Source organism: Scyliorhinus canicula, chromosome 18 (genome assembly GCF_902713615.1).
Source record: "Scyliorhinus canicula chromosome 18, sScyCan1.1, whole genome shotgun sequence".
NCBI classification, from domain to species: domain Eukaryota; kingdom Metazoa; phylum Chordata; class Chondrichthyes; order Carcharhiniformes; family Scyliorhinidae; genus Scyliorhinus; species Scyliorhinus canicula.
Window position 1 is genome coordinate 12,749,489 of NC_052163.1, and position 17,909 is coordinate 12,767,397.

Genomic DNA, 17,909 nt, shown 5'->3' on the forward strand with positions numbered 1-17,909 from the left:
AAAAATGATGAATTGTTTTTTTGCAAGCTTTAAAAAACAAAAAATTATTTTAGCAGGATGTGGACTATGCCAGCAATTTTATTGCCCATCCTTAATTGCCCTTGAGGAGAGCTGGTTTAGCTCAGTGGGCTAGACAGCTGGTTTGTGATGCAGAACAAGGCCAGCAGCGCGGGTTCAATTCCCGTACCGGCCTCCCCGAACAGGCGCCAGAATGTGGCGACTAGGGGCTTTTCACAATAACTTCATACTTGTGACAGTGAAAGGTTATTATTATTATTATTAAGTTGGTGGTGGTGAGCTGCCTCCTGGAACTGCTGAGTCCATGAGGTGTAGGTTTCCCCACAGCATTAACTATATAATTGTAAATGGTGAAAGAGAATCACCCGTCATTAACAATAAAATTGGCTTAATTCCCAAACGATGCGATTGCTGATACATTGACATAGTGCTGTCTGGCAGGAGAATCCAGGATCTCGAGCCAGCTACGGTGAAGGAAAGGCATTGGGATGGGGTTGGTGATGGTGCGTTGGTGACAGTTATTGTGTTCCAATAGATATGAGAAACAGCTTGAACAAGAGGAGCAAGCTATCCAACAACAGCGAAGGAGACTGTACACCGAGGTGGCTGAAGAGAAGGAACGTCTCAACCAGCTAGCAGCTCGGTGAGAATATCGTCAGACTGAATTTGAGTCGTGCTATTTTGTCCCCTTAGCTTTTTTAGAGCCATCGAGTTTTATTCTGCACGGAAAGAGGCCCTTGGGCCCATCATGTCCGGATCGGCCATCAAGCACCTATCTACTCTCATCCCATTTTCCAGCATTTGTTCCAGAGCATTGTGCTATGGCGTTTCCATAGAACATAGAACAGTACAGCACAGAACAGGCCCTTCGGCCCTCAATGTTGTGCCGAGCCATGATCACCCTACTCAAACCCACGCATCCACCCTATACCCGTAACCCAACAACCCCCCCTTAACCTTACTTTTATTAGGACACTACGGGCAATTTAGCATGTCCAATCCACCTAACCCGCACATCTTTGGACTGTGGGAGGAAACCGGAGCACCCGGAGGAAACCCACGCACACAGGGGGAGGACGTGCAGACTCCACACAGACAGTGACCCAGCCGGGAATCGAACCTGGGACCCTGGAGCTGTGAAGCATTTATGCTAACCACCATGCTACCCTGCTGCCCAGCGTTGATCTAAATATTTCTTGGATGTTGTGAGGGTTCCCTGCCTCTGCCAGCCTTTCAGGCAGTCTACCACCCTCTGGGTGAAAAGGTTTCCCCTCGCATTCCCTCGAAAGCTCCTGCCGTACCTTAAATCTATGCCCCCTTGGAAATTTACCCCTCTGCAAAGGGGAAAAGTTCCTTCCTTTCCACCCTATCCATGCCTCTCAATTTTATACACCTCATCATGTCTCCCCTCAGCCTTCTCTGCTCCAGGGAAAACAACCCCAGCCTAACCAGTCTCTCTTCATAGCTGAAATGCTCCAGCCCAGGCTACGTCCTGGTGAATCTACTCTGCACCCTATCCAGTGCAATGACTTCCTTCTTGTAGTGAGGCAACCAGAACTTCACACAGTACTCCTGCTGTGGCTCTTACATTCTATGCCTCGGTTAATAAAGGCAAGTATCCCATATGACTTCTTAACCACTTTATCTACGAGTCCAGCTTTCTTCAGAGATCTATGTACATGCACCCCAAGGTCCCTCTGATCCTCTGCACATTCTCGGGTCCTACCATTCATTGTATATTCCCTTGCCTTGTAAGACCTCCCAAAATGTGTCCCCTCAGACTTTTCCTTGATCTTTTTTTCCTCCTGAAAATCATGACAGCATGCGAGCCTTCTAGTAACGTGCCCAAGTGGTCATGTTTCATGTGTGAGCCCAGACAATGGGGTTTAAGGATGCTGCACAAAGCAGCACGTTCAAGGCAAATACAAGGTCAGCTGATGTCCACTCTAGGCTGTCTGGCAAGAGAACCTGAGCGGACTGGGACCAGTTGTATTGGGAAGAATTTAATCGTATTTGAGCTAAGGTGGGAAATATGGTGCGCTGCCTACTGGCTCCACTGCTGGCTTTTTACGTCTTTTTTTTTTTGACACTTAATTGAAATATATTTTAATTTTATTCAGCGGGTCCCGCTACGTCACACTGCCCCGCGTCGTCAGCGACCCCGACTGTCAAGAGATTGGGCCCCTTTTCACAGGGAGCCCCAGTCTTAAAGAATGTTTTAAAAATCCCCCCCCCCCCCCAACATGGGCAGAGGTAATCACCCCCTGCCCTACCGACCTCCCCGACAGAAGCCCCTCTTCCCTAGCAGTGCTACCTGACACTGCCCCTGACGGCGCCTGTACATGACCCAGTGCGTCATGAACGGGAAATTCTGCCGGCGTAAAAGCCGCTTGGGGACTCGGGTTGGATTTACCGCCCACCTCTCCTGGTGGAGTTCGGAAAACTCTACCCGAACCAGGAGTTAAACCTGGAAGCTCCCTGATTTTGGTACTGCTCATCGTCTCGTGAAGCCTTTGGATAGTGCTTACGGCCGCTTCTCCACATCTCTTCCCCTCTCCTCTCCCTTTCTGTGGCGTGAGTTTTTGAAGTCTCTTCCATCTTGTATGCATCCATTGACCGTGGGGGTCACTGATCAGTCATTTGCTAATGAGCAGACACGTTTATTTCTGATGGAAAAACATGACAGCAAGGTGTAAAGAAAATAAGTCTGTCAGGGAGACATTGTAATATGACAAAGTGGGCAGGTATGACTGATTAGAATGATTAAACATGTATCTTATCTTATCAATTTAATTATCGTAGGCAGCGAGGCTGCAGGGGATAGTTCGGCCCTTTGCAAACACATATTTTACAGTTGTATATTTTTAAAAACTATAGGCATCGAACTGAGTTGGATGAAGTGCGCCGACAGCTGGAGAATAATTCTTCCCTTGTAACCAAAGCCCTCAAAGGGGAATTTGAAAAGGCGAAGGAAGAGCAAGAAAGACGCCACCAGGTATGATTCGTGCATGTCGAGAATTGGCATGGTGATTTAATATTATTGTACTGTATAATCCTTGTGGCTTTGCTTCTTGCCATTTTTCTCCCACCTCTGTGCAGGTGCTTGACAGACTCTTGTGTCGTTTCGCAGAAGCAGCTATTTGCACATAAATGTTTGCAGATCATTGAGTGGAACGGCAGTGTTTATCCTAAATACGTAGGAATGGGATTAGCCCATTCGGCACCTTCTGCCATTCACTGAGATCATGGGTGTCTTGTATTTTAATGCCATCCACACCCCTTGGCTCCACACCCTTTATTAATTTGTCTGACAAAAATCAGTCCCAAAGTTATAGTTGCTGGCACCTGTTGCTTTCTGGGGGAGAGAGTTCCACAGTTTCTGCCCCTTTGCTCAAGGACCTCTCTCCTGGATGGCCTGCTTTTCCATTTGAGGTTATGTTTATTCACCCTAGACCTTTCCTCCAGCATGAAAGAAAACTTCTCTTTATTTACTCTTCCGATCAAAATCCTAAAAAAAACCTCAAATAAATTGCCAGTCAACCTTTGACATTCCAGGGAATGCAAGTCTGGTTTATGGGGTGGGATTCTCCAGTCTCCCTCCTCTCTCTCTCTCCCCCCTCTCTCTCTCTCTCTCTCTCTCTCCCCCCCCCCCCCCTCCCCCCCACCTCCCTACATGGTGTCGACACACACTGATGGACACACACAGGGACCAATCAACATGTACAAACACTGCAGCCAATCATCAGTTAGAATACACACACTATAAAGGCAGAGGGCACCACGGTTCCGACCTATCATGGGGGGACTTTAACTGTGTACAGGACCCACGGATGGACAGGTCGAATCCCAAAACAGGGAAGACCTTCAACACAGCGAAACCTGTGCTGCAAGTTATAAATGCTGTCCAACATGCAACATCCATGAACAATATATCATGGCACTTAAAAGTGCCTGTTGATGAAATATGAGACAGTTTGCCAATTGTTTATTTGTTTCTGAATTCTGAATTCCATTTAAAAGGAATAAATGCATTAACTGCAATATTTGGAGACGGTTTTAAAAAAAACAGTGTGAACATGAATGCTAAATCCCACACAATATCTTAGTAGTATTGGGGGCTACATTGGATATTTCCCAAAAATCCAGTGCCGACTGATCAACACATGATTACCCTGCGCTGGTTCAAAGTGATACTGGCAGCTTATAAACTGCCTGCTGCTTGTAGCTTGCAGCTCAGTATTGAAGGTACTGCTGAGTGAGCAGCTGCCAGCCTCAGCAGAGAACCCAGATTTGTGCGAGTTTAGCACCATTTCAAGCTAGCTGGTGCCCCTTAAAGTCAGACTGCACTTTTTTTTTTAAAGGCCAGGCTCTTTGTGGCTACAGCAGGGACTGAGATTGTTTGAAGCCGAGATGAATACGGAGGAAAGTGGCAAGCATTTTGATCAACATCTCCTACTTTGGTTCAGTGATTCCCGTCACAACAGGTCCCAAAGGGTGTTAGTTTCCAGGATTCGCTCAGAGCCCATGTTAACGGGCACCCGATTAAAATGTTGTAAGATCTTTGAAGCACTTTAGTAACGTTTTGCCTTTTCAATGGATTAGCCTTTAGGCAGCCTTACCAATGAAACAAAGACTCGCAAAAGAATGGTCATCTCAGATTTTGAACAATGTGGGACTTTTTAATAATAATGCAGAACTCCTAAATAATAATACGGGGCTCTTAAATAATATACGATTCTTAAATAATAATATAGGACTCAATAATAATGTAGGATTCTTAAATCATAAAGGGCAGTCCCCTGGCCCAGTGGTTAGCACGACCGGGGGTGGCTGTCTGTGCGGAGTCTGCACGTCCTCCCCGTGTCTGCGTGGGTTTCCTCCGGGTGTTTCAGAGGGTTGGTGCCGACTCGGTGGGTCGAATGGCCTCCTTCTGCAGTATCGCGATTCTACGAATAATGTAGGATTCTTAAATGATATAGAATAAATAATACTATAAGACACTTAAGTGATAATATAGGACTCTTAATAGTCAGACATTTAAATAATACTATAGGGCCCTTAACTAATACTGTAGGGCGGCATGGTGGCTCAGTGATTAGCACTGCTGCCTCACAGCGCCGAGGACCCGGGTTCGATGCCTGACCCGGGTCACTGTCCATGTGGAGTTTGCACATTCTCCCCGTGTCTGCGTGAGTCTCACCCCCACAACCTAAAAGGATTTACAGGGTAGGCGGATTGGCCACACTAAATTGCCCCTTAATTGAAAAACAAAAGAATTGGGCATTCTTAATTTAAAGAAAAACGAATACTATAGAAATCAATATTGCGCCAAATCTGTTTCATTTGGTGAAGAGGTTATAGAAGATCATGGTAGCTTTACTCGCAATATCGAAGTCTCTTTGGTCAATGTTGCAAAATATCCTTCGTGGAAATGATCTTCCCTCCTTGTTGACACTCGCTGTCCCTCTCCTCTCCTTCCCTGTTATTACTGGAAACACCAGATACCTTTTGCACGGGTTTAGTTCCGTAGACTTCAATTGTTTGCTGATCTGTCAACAAAAGTGACTATTAGTCCTGTATGTGGCTCGACAGTATGTGTAGGCGGACTGTTCAATGGCAACGGTCATTACGGCTGGATATGATTCTGTCCACAGATGGCATTTCTAGCTACAGTAACTGAACAGCAGTCATGAGCATGAATTTTGCACAGCTTTGCTGCCTCCCGCCAAGTCGAGAGGCACTGATGTCAGTTGTAGCCTTTGCCAAGGTGTAAGCCAGTTCAGTACAGGTTGAACTTGGATCCTTCCAGGCCGAGCTACCCGCTGCCTCAATCAGCCGAACTACAGCGGCAGCAGATACAGCCTTTTGTTTTGTTTTTTTAATTACTGTGCTAAAGTTTGGCCGAGATACTTTGGATCTTAATCTACTCTTTTGTTTGGTTGGAAGGAAATGCATATAAACAGACTAATCAATTTATAAATTTTTTTATGTGTGCTTATTTGATCAGGCAGAAATTGAATCCTTGAAAGAAAGACTAGAAATTGAGAAACATGCCTGGGAAGAAAATTACATGAAGAAGCAGGTAAATGTAATTACGTTAAGAATATTTATCTGATCAGTTACCAGACCCCAGCATCTGGTTAGGGACCAACAACATTTTGTTTAAAGTACATAAAGTTTGAGATTCAAGATGCCTGCTTTTGGAAGAAAGCCACACGATTACACGGGTTTTCAACAAACAAAAACATACATAGAACATACAGTGCAGAAGGAGGCCATTTGGCCCATCATGTCTGCACTGGCCCACTTAAGCCCTTACTTCCACCTATCCCCATAACCCAATAACCCTTCCTGGCCTTTTTGGACATTAAGGGCAATTTAGCCTGGCCAATCCACCTAACCTGCATATCTTTGGACTGTGGGAGGAAACCCGAGGACCCGGAGGAAACCCACGCACACACGGGGAGAACGTGCAGACTCTGCACAGACAGTGACCCAGCAGATAATTGAACTTGGGACCATGGCACTGTGAAGCCACGATGCTAGCCACATGTGCTACCATGCTGCCTTACTTAACTGTCCATGGTCAGAAAGTTAAAACAATTACTTTATATGCTAACATTCAGGGTAAGTATAAACAGGCAGGCTGTGCTGGATCACACGACACTACAGAGTAAATGACAGATTCAACCAAGACAGAGTCCGTGGATTTCTCAGGAACCCGACCAGATGTCAGTAAACACCATATCATTGAAACTCCGTCTAACAACGGATCCTCGGATCATCTTCGAAGATATTTCTTTGGAATTCTCTCCAATCGTTGCTCCTATTGGACAGCTTTAACAATGGCCCACCTCACAGTGTTTCAAACATGCCTCCTGAGATTCGTTCACCCTGAATTCTACAAACTGTACTCGGCTTCTACTTACTGGCATAATTGCAGCTATTTTCTGCACGGTAGCACAGTGGTTAGCACTGTAGCTTCACAGCGCCAGGGTCCAAGGTTCGATTCCCGGCTGGGTCACTGTATGTGCAGAGTCTGCACGATCTCCCCGTGTCTGCGTCGGTTTCCTCCGGGTGCTCCGGTTTCCTCCCTCAAGTCCCTAAAGACGTGCTTCTAAGATAAATTGGATATTCTGAATTCTCTCTCTGTGTACCCGAACAGGCGCCAGAATGTGACGACTAGGGGATTTCCAAGATTGTACATGCTTTAGTAGTTGCTTTCTGAACCAGCCTTGCCACCTTCACTTGAGGCCCCTCTACCCCTGCAGCCCCTTCAGAATTGTATATGAATGGCACGGTGGCGCAGTGGTTAGCACGGCTGCCTCACGGCGCTGAGGACCTGGGTTCGATTCTGACCCTGGGTCACTGTCCGTGTGGCGTTTGCACGTTCTCTCTGCGTTTGCGTGGGTCTCAACCTCAGAACCCAAAAATGTGCAGGGTAGGTGGAGTGGCCACGCTAAATTGCACCTTACTTGGAAAGAAAAGAATTGGGTACTCTAAATTAATTTTTTAAAAATTGATTCTGGGCAAGAAAAGGCCCTTGAGTGGCCTTTAAGTAGCCATTTAAGGGCCTTAATTGGGGCAAGGGCAGGCGTTCCGTCCAGTAGCCTACCTGTCCCGGAGAGGCAGACTTACACTTTTGGGGGTCCAGCGCGCTCCCTCTTTGTGGGGGCCCCACGTCACGCCCTGCCCACCTCCCAACAGTGTTAGGTCCCACCACAATGATGTGAAGCCCACCTCCAATGATGCCAATGCCCTCCTGACCCCACCCACCCTAAGCTCACACAATGCAAGATTGCTGTCGTGCGTTTTAACTTCTGTACTGATGAGACTTCCGGTGACGGCGGGCGGGAGGCAGTCGCGCGTTAGAGGGCTCTCGCTGGGAACGGCATTGTCGGGGATTAATGCACGGCCCTAGGGGCTGCGAAGGCAGTAAAAGTCAGGAGAAAGCACAGGGAAGGGAAATGTCGAGGTTCAGTCAAAATACGGCCGTGAAAACAGCTGAAAGTCCGTCGGGGAGTGGAAAAGTCACCGTGGGGTCGGTAAAGAAAATGGAGGCTGGAGCACCAGGGGAGGCCGCATTGCTTACGGCTGAAGAAATAATTACGGTGATGGCCGTGGAATTCGAAAGGCAGTTCACAAAATACACGGAGGCAATGAGGAAGGAGATGAGGGGCGGTTTTGAAAGTGATGGTGGAGGAGGCGATTACCCTGGTCAGGACGGCGGTGGCGAGCGCAGTGGCGGAGGTGCGGGAGCAAGGCGAGGCGCTGAAGGAAGTGGAAGACACATTACTGCAGCACAGTGATCAGCTTACCTCGATGGGGAAGGAGATGCGGAAGGTGATGGAGATTAATAAGGATCTGCGAGGAAAAATGGAAAACCTGGAAAACAGATCCAGGTGACAGAATTTGAGGATTGTGTGGCTGCCCGAAGGAGTGGAAGGACCAAGGCCGACTGAGTATTTTGCCATGATGTTGGCGAAATTATTGGGGTGGGGGAGGATCCCTCTCAATATGAACTGGATCGGGCTCATCGGTCATGGAGGCCTGTACCAAAGGCGAGTGAGCCGCCAAGGGTAGTGACTCTGTGCTTCCGTAGGTACAGTGTGAAGGAAAAGGTCGTATGCTGGGCTAAGCAGAAGCGGGTGGTGCAGTGGTGCGGTGGAGCTGACGAAGAAGCGGGCTGCCTTCAACCGGGTGAAGAGGGCACTGTACATTAGCAAGGTGTAGTGCGGCATTGTATATCCAGCGAAGCTGAGGGTGACTTACACGCTCAAGGATTTTTATTTTGGGACGAAGGAAGCAGCGGAGGAGTTTGCAAAGGCAGAAGGACTGTGACAGAACTGAGAAATGGTCATGTACCGATATAGACTCATGACTGTATTTTTTCTTTTTTGTTTAACTGCGTGCTGGTGTATGGGCTACAGGAGCCAACGTTGTGTATATTTGGACAAGGGTAGAAATGGGACTTTCAGTCGTAATGAGGGTTCTTTGGGGTGTGGGTGTGTATGCGGGGTTTGTGTGCTAAAGGGGACTTATGGGTTTTTCCTAGGGCCGGGCAAGGGGGAAAGGGACCTGGGCGGGGGCCACCACGCTGGCCGGTTTAAGCCGGCCAGTGAACCGGGGTAAGGTGGGGGGAGGGGCTGCGGCCATCGGAGCCTGGCAGAACAGAGTCCGATGAGTCTAGCCGGGGTGGAAAGTTGGGGGGAAGGAACCGAGGTTGGACGGAGGAGTTTTACAAAAGGAAGTGGAGGGGAGGAGATGGGGGTGGGGGGGTGGTGGTATACAACTCTTGGGTGTCATTCATGGTACTCTTTCGGAGGCTGGATGGCGTTGAGTGTCGGGGGAGGGGGGAGGGTTCTATAGATTAATGGTGACCATGGGCGATTCCGGACTCCTTTTTCTTTTTCTCCTTTATTTTTTTTTCCACCGTGGGAGGCTTTGTTTTATTGGATGCAGTTATTGACAGGTGGGCCGTTGGTTGGGGTGATGGGATGGTTGTTGATGTTAAGGGTATTTGACTTTGTATTTGTTACCGTTTACTGTTTGTTGGGGATGTAAATTTTGAAGGAAAATCTGAAAATCGGGAATAAAAATATTTTTTTTAAAAAGAGCAAGCCTGTACTGTTGAGAGAGAGAAATGACTTGACGCCAAAAAATGGAGTGAATTCAACATGCAGAAATAAGAAGAAGAAGGAACATGTTGGTTGTTGCCCACCCTCTCGCTCTCAGCCCTGCCTCTGGCTGGCCTCTGGTTCTGGTCGAGTTCGCCCCGTTTCCACTGACATTTATTCCCTGAGGCACGATGCTGGTCCTTGCCTGGCCATCTTCGTGCCAGCTGCTCTGCTCACCTCTTGGCTCCCACTCGGGAGGCCAGGCCTTGAACCTCGACGGCCACGTGTACTCCTGGCTAGCTGGCCTGGCTGCTGCTTTCTCTCGCCTTTGTCGCCCAGGCTGGTTGCTGCCCGGCCCTCTAACTCTCTGCCTGGCTGGTCTCTAGCTTTGACCCAGTTTTATCGCTCCTGCTGGCCACTGCCCCCAATCCCCCGGGACAGGCGCTGGTGCTTGCCAGGCCTTCTTCGTTCCTCAGCCATGGCCCGGAGGTCGAGAGTCGTTTGGTCAACGCCTCTTCCTCACTTCGCTGAAGGCTTCCCAGAAGTCACACCAATGTTAGGTCGGTGTCCTCACCTTTGCCCCAGGCTGCCCGCCAGATCCAATGCCAGATACCCGGCCGCTGCTTTGCACCTTTACTCAGTGAAAGTTCAGAAACTTCACACCAATTCAGGAGATCCGAGTCTGAAACGTTCTAAATCTTCACCACCTCCCAACGTCTGGCAAACGGTTTTCCCGCTCTAAAGGGGAGTCCATCAATCACTTGAGCCTATCATCAAATTTAGAGCTACGCGACTCTGATTGTTGTTGCCCGGTGTTCCCACCACAAGTCACCTCTCTGTATGGGGCCCCACCCATTGGCCACGGCTCCGTGCTGCAGCGCTGTGTATTTCATTGAAGTCCGCCTCTGCTGCCCCAGCATAATTCAATTTTACACTCCACCCCCGATGCAGAACCCATAAGGGGGGAGGGTAAAATTCTGGCCCTGTTCTTTATACCTTACTCCGATCTAAAAATCAACTTTCACCTCAACTCTCTGTTTTGTATCACTCAGCCAACTTTGTTTCCCTGCTGCCACTGACCCTTCTATTCCATGGGTTTCAACTTTGCTGACAGGCCCGTAATGTAGCACTTCAGTTTGGCAGGGCAGTACTACATTTTCTAGAACGGGTTTGTGTTATGTCATAGAATTTACAGTGCAGAAGGAGGCCATTCGGCCCATCGAGTCTGCACCGGCTCCTGGAAAGAGCACCCTACCCAAGGTCAACACCTCCACCCTATCCCCATAACCCAGTAACCCCACCCAATACTAAGGGCAATTTTGGACACTAAGGGCAATTTATCATGGCCAATCCACCTAACCTGCACATCTTTGGACTGTGGGAGGAAACTGGAGCACCCGGAGGAAACCCACGCACACACGGGGAGGATGTGCAGACTCTGCATGTACTCTGTGATAACACAGGCTGCAACTCGATGAAGCTTTGACCAAAACATACTCCAGACTTTGAAGCAAGTTCAGTGTGATTGATTGATTGAACCATTCGCACAGTTCCCTATGAGTTTGACTCTCCTGCTAATCTTGCTATAGTGACTCAGTCTAACTAACCAGCCTGCTCTAAGCCACGTGGTGGGTGTGATGCTTCTGATCTGCCCCTGTCCTACTCTCAAGTGTCGAGTGTGGAATGAGACAGGGCATGTGTGCCCTGTCCTTATATATGGGTTGTGTAATGCCAACCTTGTCGTAGTGTCACCTCTGCGTGTCTTGACTGCCCATTGGTCGCGTCCTATCTTACTGACCTATTGGTTGAATGTCTGTGTGTCAGGATGTCTCTGGTGCTCCCTCTAGTGTTTACTTAGTTGTAGTGTATTTACATTAACCCCTTGTGTATTTACAGTGATGCATATCACCACAGGGTTGATAGAGTGAATCTTCAGAGTTGGAATTGCAACATCGGGCTTCTCATGAGTGTCCTTTGCTTTGGGTTAAATCATATTCCTTCTCCTGCAGGAGGCATGGTTACTTACCCGTGAACGAGGATTAAAAGAAGAGGTGCGCAAAGGACGAGACAAGGAGATTGAGCTTGTTATTCAACGCCTGGAAGAAGAAGTCAGAATTTCTAAGCAAGAGTGTGAGAGGGTAGCTGAAAATACGTAAGGGCAATTTCCGAATTTATTTTTGCAAGAACTTTTATCCTGTAAGAAATTCACTGTGTCCCATGTTAGAAGGCTGAAAGTATTTTTCGACAGGCCGTGTAACAAAAATAGTCACAACGTCGAGGGCCTTTAATGTCGGAATGTTAAAATTGAAAACCACCTCGCTGCCTGTTTCAACTTGTTTGCTCAATTTGCTGGATGCAAAAACTTGCGCTCTGAAAACCAGGTTTAGTGTACACTATGGAGACAGATTGGCCAACTGGAATGATGGTTCCATTCACGGAGATGTGTCTCAAATAGGCTCAGGTTATCAAGTATTCAGATGTGACAGAGAAGAAAAAAGAAGGGGAAGTGGGGAGTATTGATGAAGGTTGATATTAAATTGCCCTTCGTGTCCAAAATTGCCCTTAGTGTTGGGTGGGGTTACTGGGTTATGGGGATAGGGCGGAGGTGTGGACCTTGGGTAAGGTGCGCTTTCCAAGAGCCGGTGCAGACTCGATGGGCCGAATGGCCTCCTTCTGCACTGTAAATTCTATGAACTTGTATTACAGGACTAAATAGGACAAATATACCAGGTGATTCCACGACTGAATTCACCGAGCTCAAGTTAAGGGACGACCGGGCGCTGTCGTATTACTGGAAGTGCTTTTTTTCATCAAGCTCGAAACTGTGAGAGGGATCCAGAGGAGCAGATTTTCTGGCCAATTTCAAAGACGTGTAGCCAAACAGGAGACTTTAATGGCCCTAGTGTGGGCTGAGAAAAGATAGTGCTCAGGATAGAGAGTGAGAGAAATGTCTGCTATCACAGGAAAGCTTTCCCAGTCAACCTGCCTGCAGCCCAACAGGGAAAGAAACAATGCTGGTTTTGGGAAAATAATTATGGCATGTGGACTGCATCGGGATTGAAGACCGTCCACAACACAAGGACGGCACGGTAGCACAGTGGTTAGTGTCGTTGCTTCACAGCACCAGGGTCCCAGGTTCGATTCCCGGCTTGGGTCACTGTCTGTGCGGAGTCTGCACGTTCTCCCCGTGTGTGCGTGGGTTTCCTCCGGGTGCTCCGGTTTCCTCCCACAGTCCAAAGGTGTGCAGGTTAGGTGGATTGGCCATGCTAAATTGCCCTTAGTGCCCAAAAAAGTTTAGGTGGGCTTGCTGGGTTACGGGGAGAGGGTGGAGGTGCTCTTTCCAAGGGCCGGTGCAGACTCGATGGGCCAAATGGCCTCCTCCTGCACTGTAAATTCTATGACTTTATAATTCTGATTAAAGTAATTATTGGAAAGGGACCAGAAATTATCAATGGTAAAAATGCTCAACAAGAGAAGAGTTAAAAACAGAAAAATGCTGGAAAATCTCAGCAGATCTGACAGTGTCTGTGGAGAGGGAGCAGAGTTAATGTTTCAAGTTTGAGTGACTCATCAGAGCTGGAGAGAACTTTAAATAGGGTGAGATTTACATTCTGCTGGGGAGGGGGTTGTTGGAGCAGTGAGGGCTGAAAAGAGGTGAAAGCTAGGGAGAGATTGACAAAGATGATATGGGAATAGACATAGGGAATGTAAATGGTGGTCATCATGGCTAACAGGAGTGCTCATAATGGCATAGTAAGAGATCAGAATGTGCTAAAGGCGGAAAAAAGGTAAGCAGTATGTCAAAGGACAATCCGAAGTGGAACAGATTGCCCTAATGTGGGGGTGAGGGGATGGAGACCGTGGTTTTGGGGGGGGGGGGGGGGGGGGGGGGGGGGGGGGGGGGGGGGGGGGGGGGGGGAGGGGGAGGAGGGGGGAAGAGAGACCGTGGAAAGGGAAAAATAAGATGGAAAGTGAGGATGGAAAAATAAATCCTTCCCCCCCCCCCCCCCCGCAATGAATTTTGGGCTTGACACGATGCTGAACTCTTATTCCGCCACTATCATCTCCGTGCTCACTTCTTCAGTCAGGAGTCCTTCCCCCATTCAACAGATCTTTTCACCTACCTCCAGTATTCTCCCTCCACCTGGGACCCCTCGCCTCCCTCTTTTCATCGTGGACTGTCGGAGTGACATCAGCTGCCTCGATTTCTCTGCTCCTCTCTCCTACTCCAACCTGGCTCCTTCTGAACCTGCCACCCTCCCGCTCTCTCGGGTCCAACTCTGTGATTTGGCGGGATCCAGAATGTTCTACTTGGGGGGGCAGTGGAAGCTGATTCAATGAGTGGTTTTAACGGGGAGTGAGATAGGTACTCAAGGATGAAGAGCTTGTAGGGTTACACGTAGAAATTGGGGATGCAGGCCTAAGCTGAACTACTCTTTCAAAGTGCCAGGAGGGACATGAAGGGTTCAAAGGCCTCTTGCTTGTGCGGTAGGCTTCTATGATTCTAACTACAAGAAGCTGAGCACTTTGTTTCTGTTGTTACTGTTAACTCATAGGAAGAAGTTGATCATTTTGAAAGTGTGGTCAACCATATCTTTGCCAATGTTTTGAGTTCTCTCAGAAGGTATATGATCAGGAGTAGGCCACCCGGCCCCTCGAGCCTGTTCTGGCATTCAATAAATTCATTGACTTCAGCTCCACCACTTACCTGCCTGTTCCCCTATAACCCTTGACTTCCGCACCCCCCACCCCCACACTACTCCAGGTGTGTTTTCACCAATGCCTTGTACTGAGTAGCAAAATTTTCCTACTTTTATATTGCAGCCCCTTTACGAGGAAGGATAACATTTCATTTGCCTTCCCAATTACTTGATGCACCAATTTGACCCACATCTGTCACCCTGCCCAGGAGTTCCTGTGTCAACAAGCACTTTTACACGCATGCTCCAGCGATCGCAGAGACTCTAACTTTCTTTCCATCATGTAGCTGACTGGCAATCTCTCTCACTCTCACCATCTGCCGCAGGTGTCTGTTTTTCAAAGGATTTTGCAGGTTGATACTCAACCTCGTTGCTGCATTATGAACGCATCTTCCTTGACCATCGAGTGCTAGAGTGGGACTTGAACACTTCTGACTCAACCCACTACCCACTGAGCCACCCCAAAACCCTCCTGTCCCTTGCCTCGGACAAATCTGAAGTGCTTGACCTAAAGGGTATGACTGCCTTGTAGCCCGCAGCGTCCAAGTCCAGGTAACCCCCCCCCCCCCCCCCCCACAGCATCCAGGTAACCCCCCCCCCCCCCCCTCTCACAGCGTCCAGGCAACCTCCCCCAGGGCCCCCTGCAGCAACCAGGTAACCCCCCCCCCCCCCCCCCGCAGCGTCCAGGTAACCCCCCCCCCCACAGCATCCAGGTAACCCCCCCCCCCCCCCCCCCCCCCCCCGCAGCGTCCAGGTAAACCCCCCCCCCCCCCCGCAGCGTCAACGTAACCTCTTTCCCCCCCCCCCCCCCACAGCATCCAGGTAACCCCCCACCCCCCCCCCCCCGCAGTGTCCAGGTACCCCCACCCCCCCGCAGTGTCCAGGTAACCCCCCCCCCCCTTCTGCAGCATCCAGGTAACCTCCCCCCCCCCCCCCCCCCCCCCCCCACAGCGTCCAGGTAACCCCCCCCCCCCCCACAGCGTCCAGGTAAACCCTCCCCCCCCCCGCAGTGTCCAGGTAACTCTCCTCTCCCCCCCCCCCCCTTCTGCAGCGTCCAGGAAACCCCCCCCCCCCGCAGCATCAACGTAGCCTCTCTCCTCTCCCCCCAGCGTCTAGGTAACTTCCCCCCCCCCCCACTTCCTGATGCACCGCTGGGTCCAAAACTACACCAGAACCGTAGGATGCTCCCAGAAACATCTGCATTGTTGCATGCACAAGTTGGGTGTGACAAGTGGTACTGCTGTGCATTAAACCGAGTGAAACACCACTACAAGCCAATATGTGAAATGAACGTTTTGCAGGATTAAGCATGTTCGACACAAGTACGAAGCTGAGCTGAGGGAGCTGGAGCGCTCTGAACGCAATCTGCAGGAAAGATGCAATGAACTTAAGGGACGGCTGATGGATGCGGAGGGGGAGACTATCCGATTCAAGGGATTATTCAGATATAAAGAACAAGAAATTGAAGATATAAGAAAGGTAACAATGATTATTTGTTTTCTCGTCATTTCACTCATACTTTACATCTGAAAACCACAGCCTATCATGCACCACATCCGTAAGTGGCATTCAGTAACATAGTGTTCACAAAGCTGGTCAATTTAGTTCCACGTTTACAGTGAATCAGATTTGATGCCAGTCTGGGAACTATAATTGGCTTTAGTAATCTTGGCTAAGGGAAAGAGGAAGTAGGCTGGAGTTCCCGTTCAAGATTGTTGCCCAGTGGCTACTGCCTGGACATAATTGATCGTGAAATTATATTCGTGAAAATGCTGACGATTGATAATTTCTATTGTCACAAGTAGGCTTACATTAACACTGCAATGAAGTTACTGTGAAAAGTCCACAGTCGCCACACTCTGGCGCCTGTTCGGGTACACGGAGGGAGAATTCAGAATGTCCAACTTACCTAACGGCACGTCTTTTGGAACTTGTGGGAGGAAACCGGAGCACCCGGAGGAAACCCACGCAGACACGGGGAGAACGTGCAGACTCCGCACATACAGTGACCCAGGCCGGGAATCGAACCTGGGATCCTGGAGCTGCGAAGCAACAGTGCTAACCACTGTGCTGCCGTGCCACCCCAGCCCTGAAATTCCTGGGGTGGTCTTTGGGCTGGGGGAACAGTCCTGAAACACACGTAACTACTGCTTGGCCAGTGCTGAAGTCTTTGACCCTGTTGGAAATCCCAAGTGGTTTAATTACTTTTATAATGCTTCATACAACTTTTTGGCAAACTGCCCCATCGCTATGATTAGAAAGTAAATACAGAATCTTAAGAAAAAGAGATGATTGCTAGAGATTCGTTTTCAATATTATTCCTTTGAGTAAAAAGAGAAGTGTTAAAATAGAACGATTTACATAAACTGTACACTGAAAATTCCCCTAATGCTGCTCCACTCTGTGGTTTGACCATCAGAATCCTCAATGGACTGCTTGGGTCATGGGCGAGGAGGTGAACTTGAGAATTGCTAAATTTATTTTAACAAAGAAATTGAAACCAGTAGAGGAAAGAAGAGGATGTCTTAATTTTTTATTTTCCTCTCTCATGCTCTGAGCTGTGCAGCACTTTGAGATTCCTCCCACTCCACTGAAGGGGTGGATAGGAGCTCAGTTATTGACACGTCGAGAAGGTGTAGCAATCCCTTGGTACTGTGCTGAAGCATCAATTTGGTTACGTGGTCAAGTCTCTGGCATGTGGGGGGACTTCCGGTGGCGGCGATGCGGAGCTAAGCCGCACGTTCGGCAGCTCCCGCTAGAAACGGACTTTGGGACTCTTTTTAGGGCCCCCAACGGTGCTTGATCGACGATTCCCGACGTGGCAAGGGGTCTGCAGTAGATCCCCAGGGTTCTATGGTCCGGACCAGGAGTGGGGCGAGCAGAAAAGCGGTGGCAGCGCCTCTGGAAAAGCGGGGGAAGGAAAACAAAATGGCGGCCGGCGGAGCCCTCGAGGAGTGGAGGCAGTGGGCGCAGGAGCAGCAGGAGACTCTTCAGCGTTGCTTTCGGGAGCTTAAGGTGGAGATGCTGGAGTTGTTGAAGGCTACCACCGGTAAGCTGCTGGAGACTCAGACAGCCCAGGGGGCTGCGATCCGGGAGCTGCAGCAGCAAGCCTCGGAAAGGGATAATGAGGCCGCGGCCCTCGCGGGGAAGGTGGAGGTGCATGAGGCGCTCCATAAAAAGTGGCGGGAGCGGTTCGAGGAGATGGAGAACCGGTCGCGGCAGAAAGATTTACGGATCCTGGGCCTCTCAGAGGGGCTGGAGGGGTCGGACCTGGCGGCCTATGTGGTCATTTTGCTGAACTCGCTGATGGGAGCTGGGTCCTTCCAGGGGCCCCTGGAGCTGGAGGGGGCCCACAGAATACTGGCCAGGAGGCCCAAGCCGAATGAGCTGCCGCGGGCGGTGCTGGTGCGGTTCCACCAGTTCGTTGACCGGGAGTGCGTGCTTCGGTGGGACAAGAAGGAGCGGAGCAGCAAGTGGGAGGACACGGTGGTGCGGATCTACCAGGACTGGAGTGCGGAGGTGGCTAAGCGGAGGGCCGGGTACAACTAGACGAATGCGGTGCTCCACAGACAGA

General features: G+C 49.5%; 1 protein-coding gene across 4 annotated transcripts in view; it reads left to right on the forward strand.

Annotated features, from left to right (window-relative positions):
- The window catches only part of cep131 (centrosomal protein 131), a 117,281-nt gene that overhangs the window by 86,207 nt on the left and 13,165 nt on the right, over positions 1-17,909 (forward strand). For all 4 annotated transcript variants that reach the window (XM_038777085.1, XM_038777087.1, XM_038777086.1 and 1 more), the window contains 5 exons: positions 554-661; positions 2,896-3,013; positions 6,026-6,100; positions 11,645-11,787; positions 15,637-15,814. In XM_038777085.1, the coding sequence (XP_038633013.1) occupies positions 554-661; positions 2,896-3,013; positions 6,026-6,100; positions 11,645-11,787; positions 15,637-15,814 (622 nt within the window). The remainder of the gene's footprint in view (positions 1-553; positions 662-2,895; positions 3,014-6,025; positions 6,101-11,644; positions 11,788-15,636; positions 15,815-17,909) is intronic.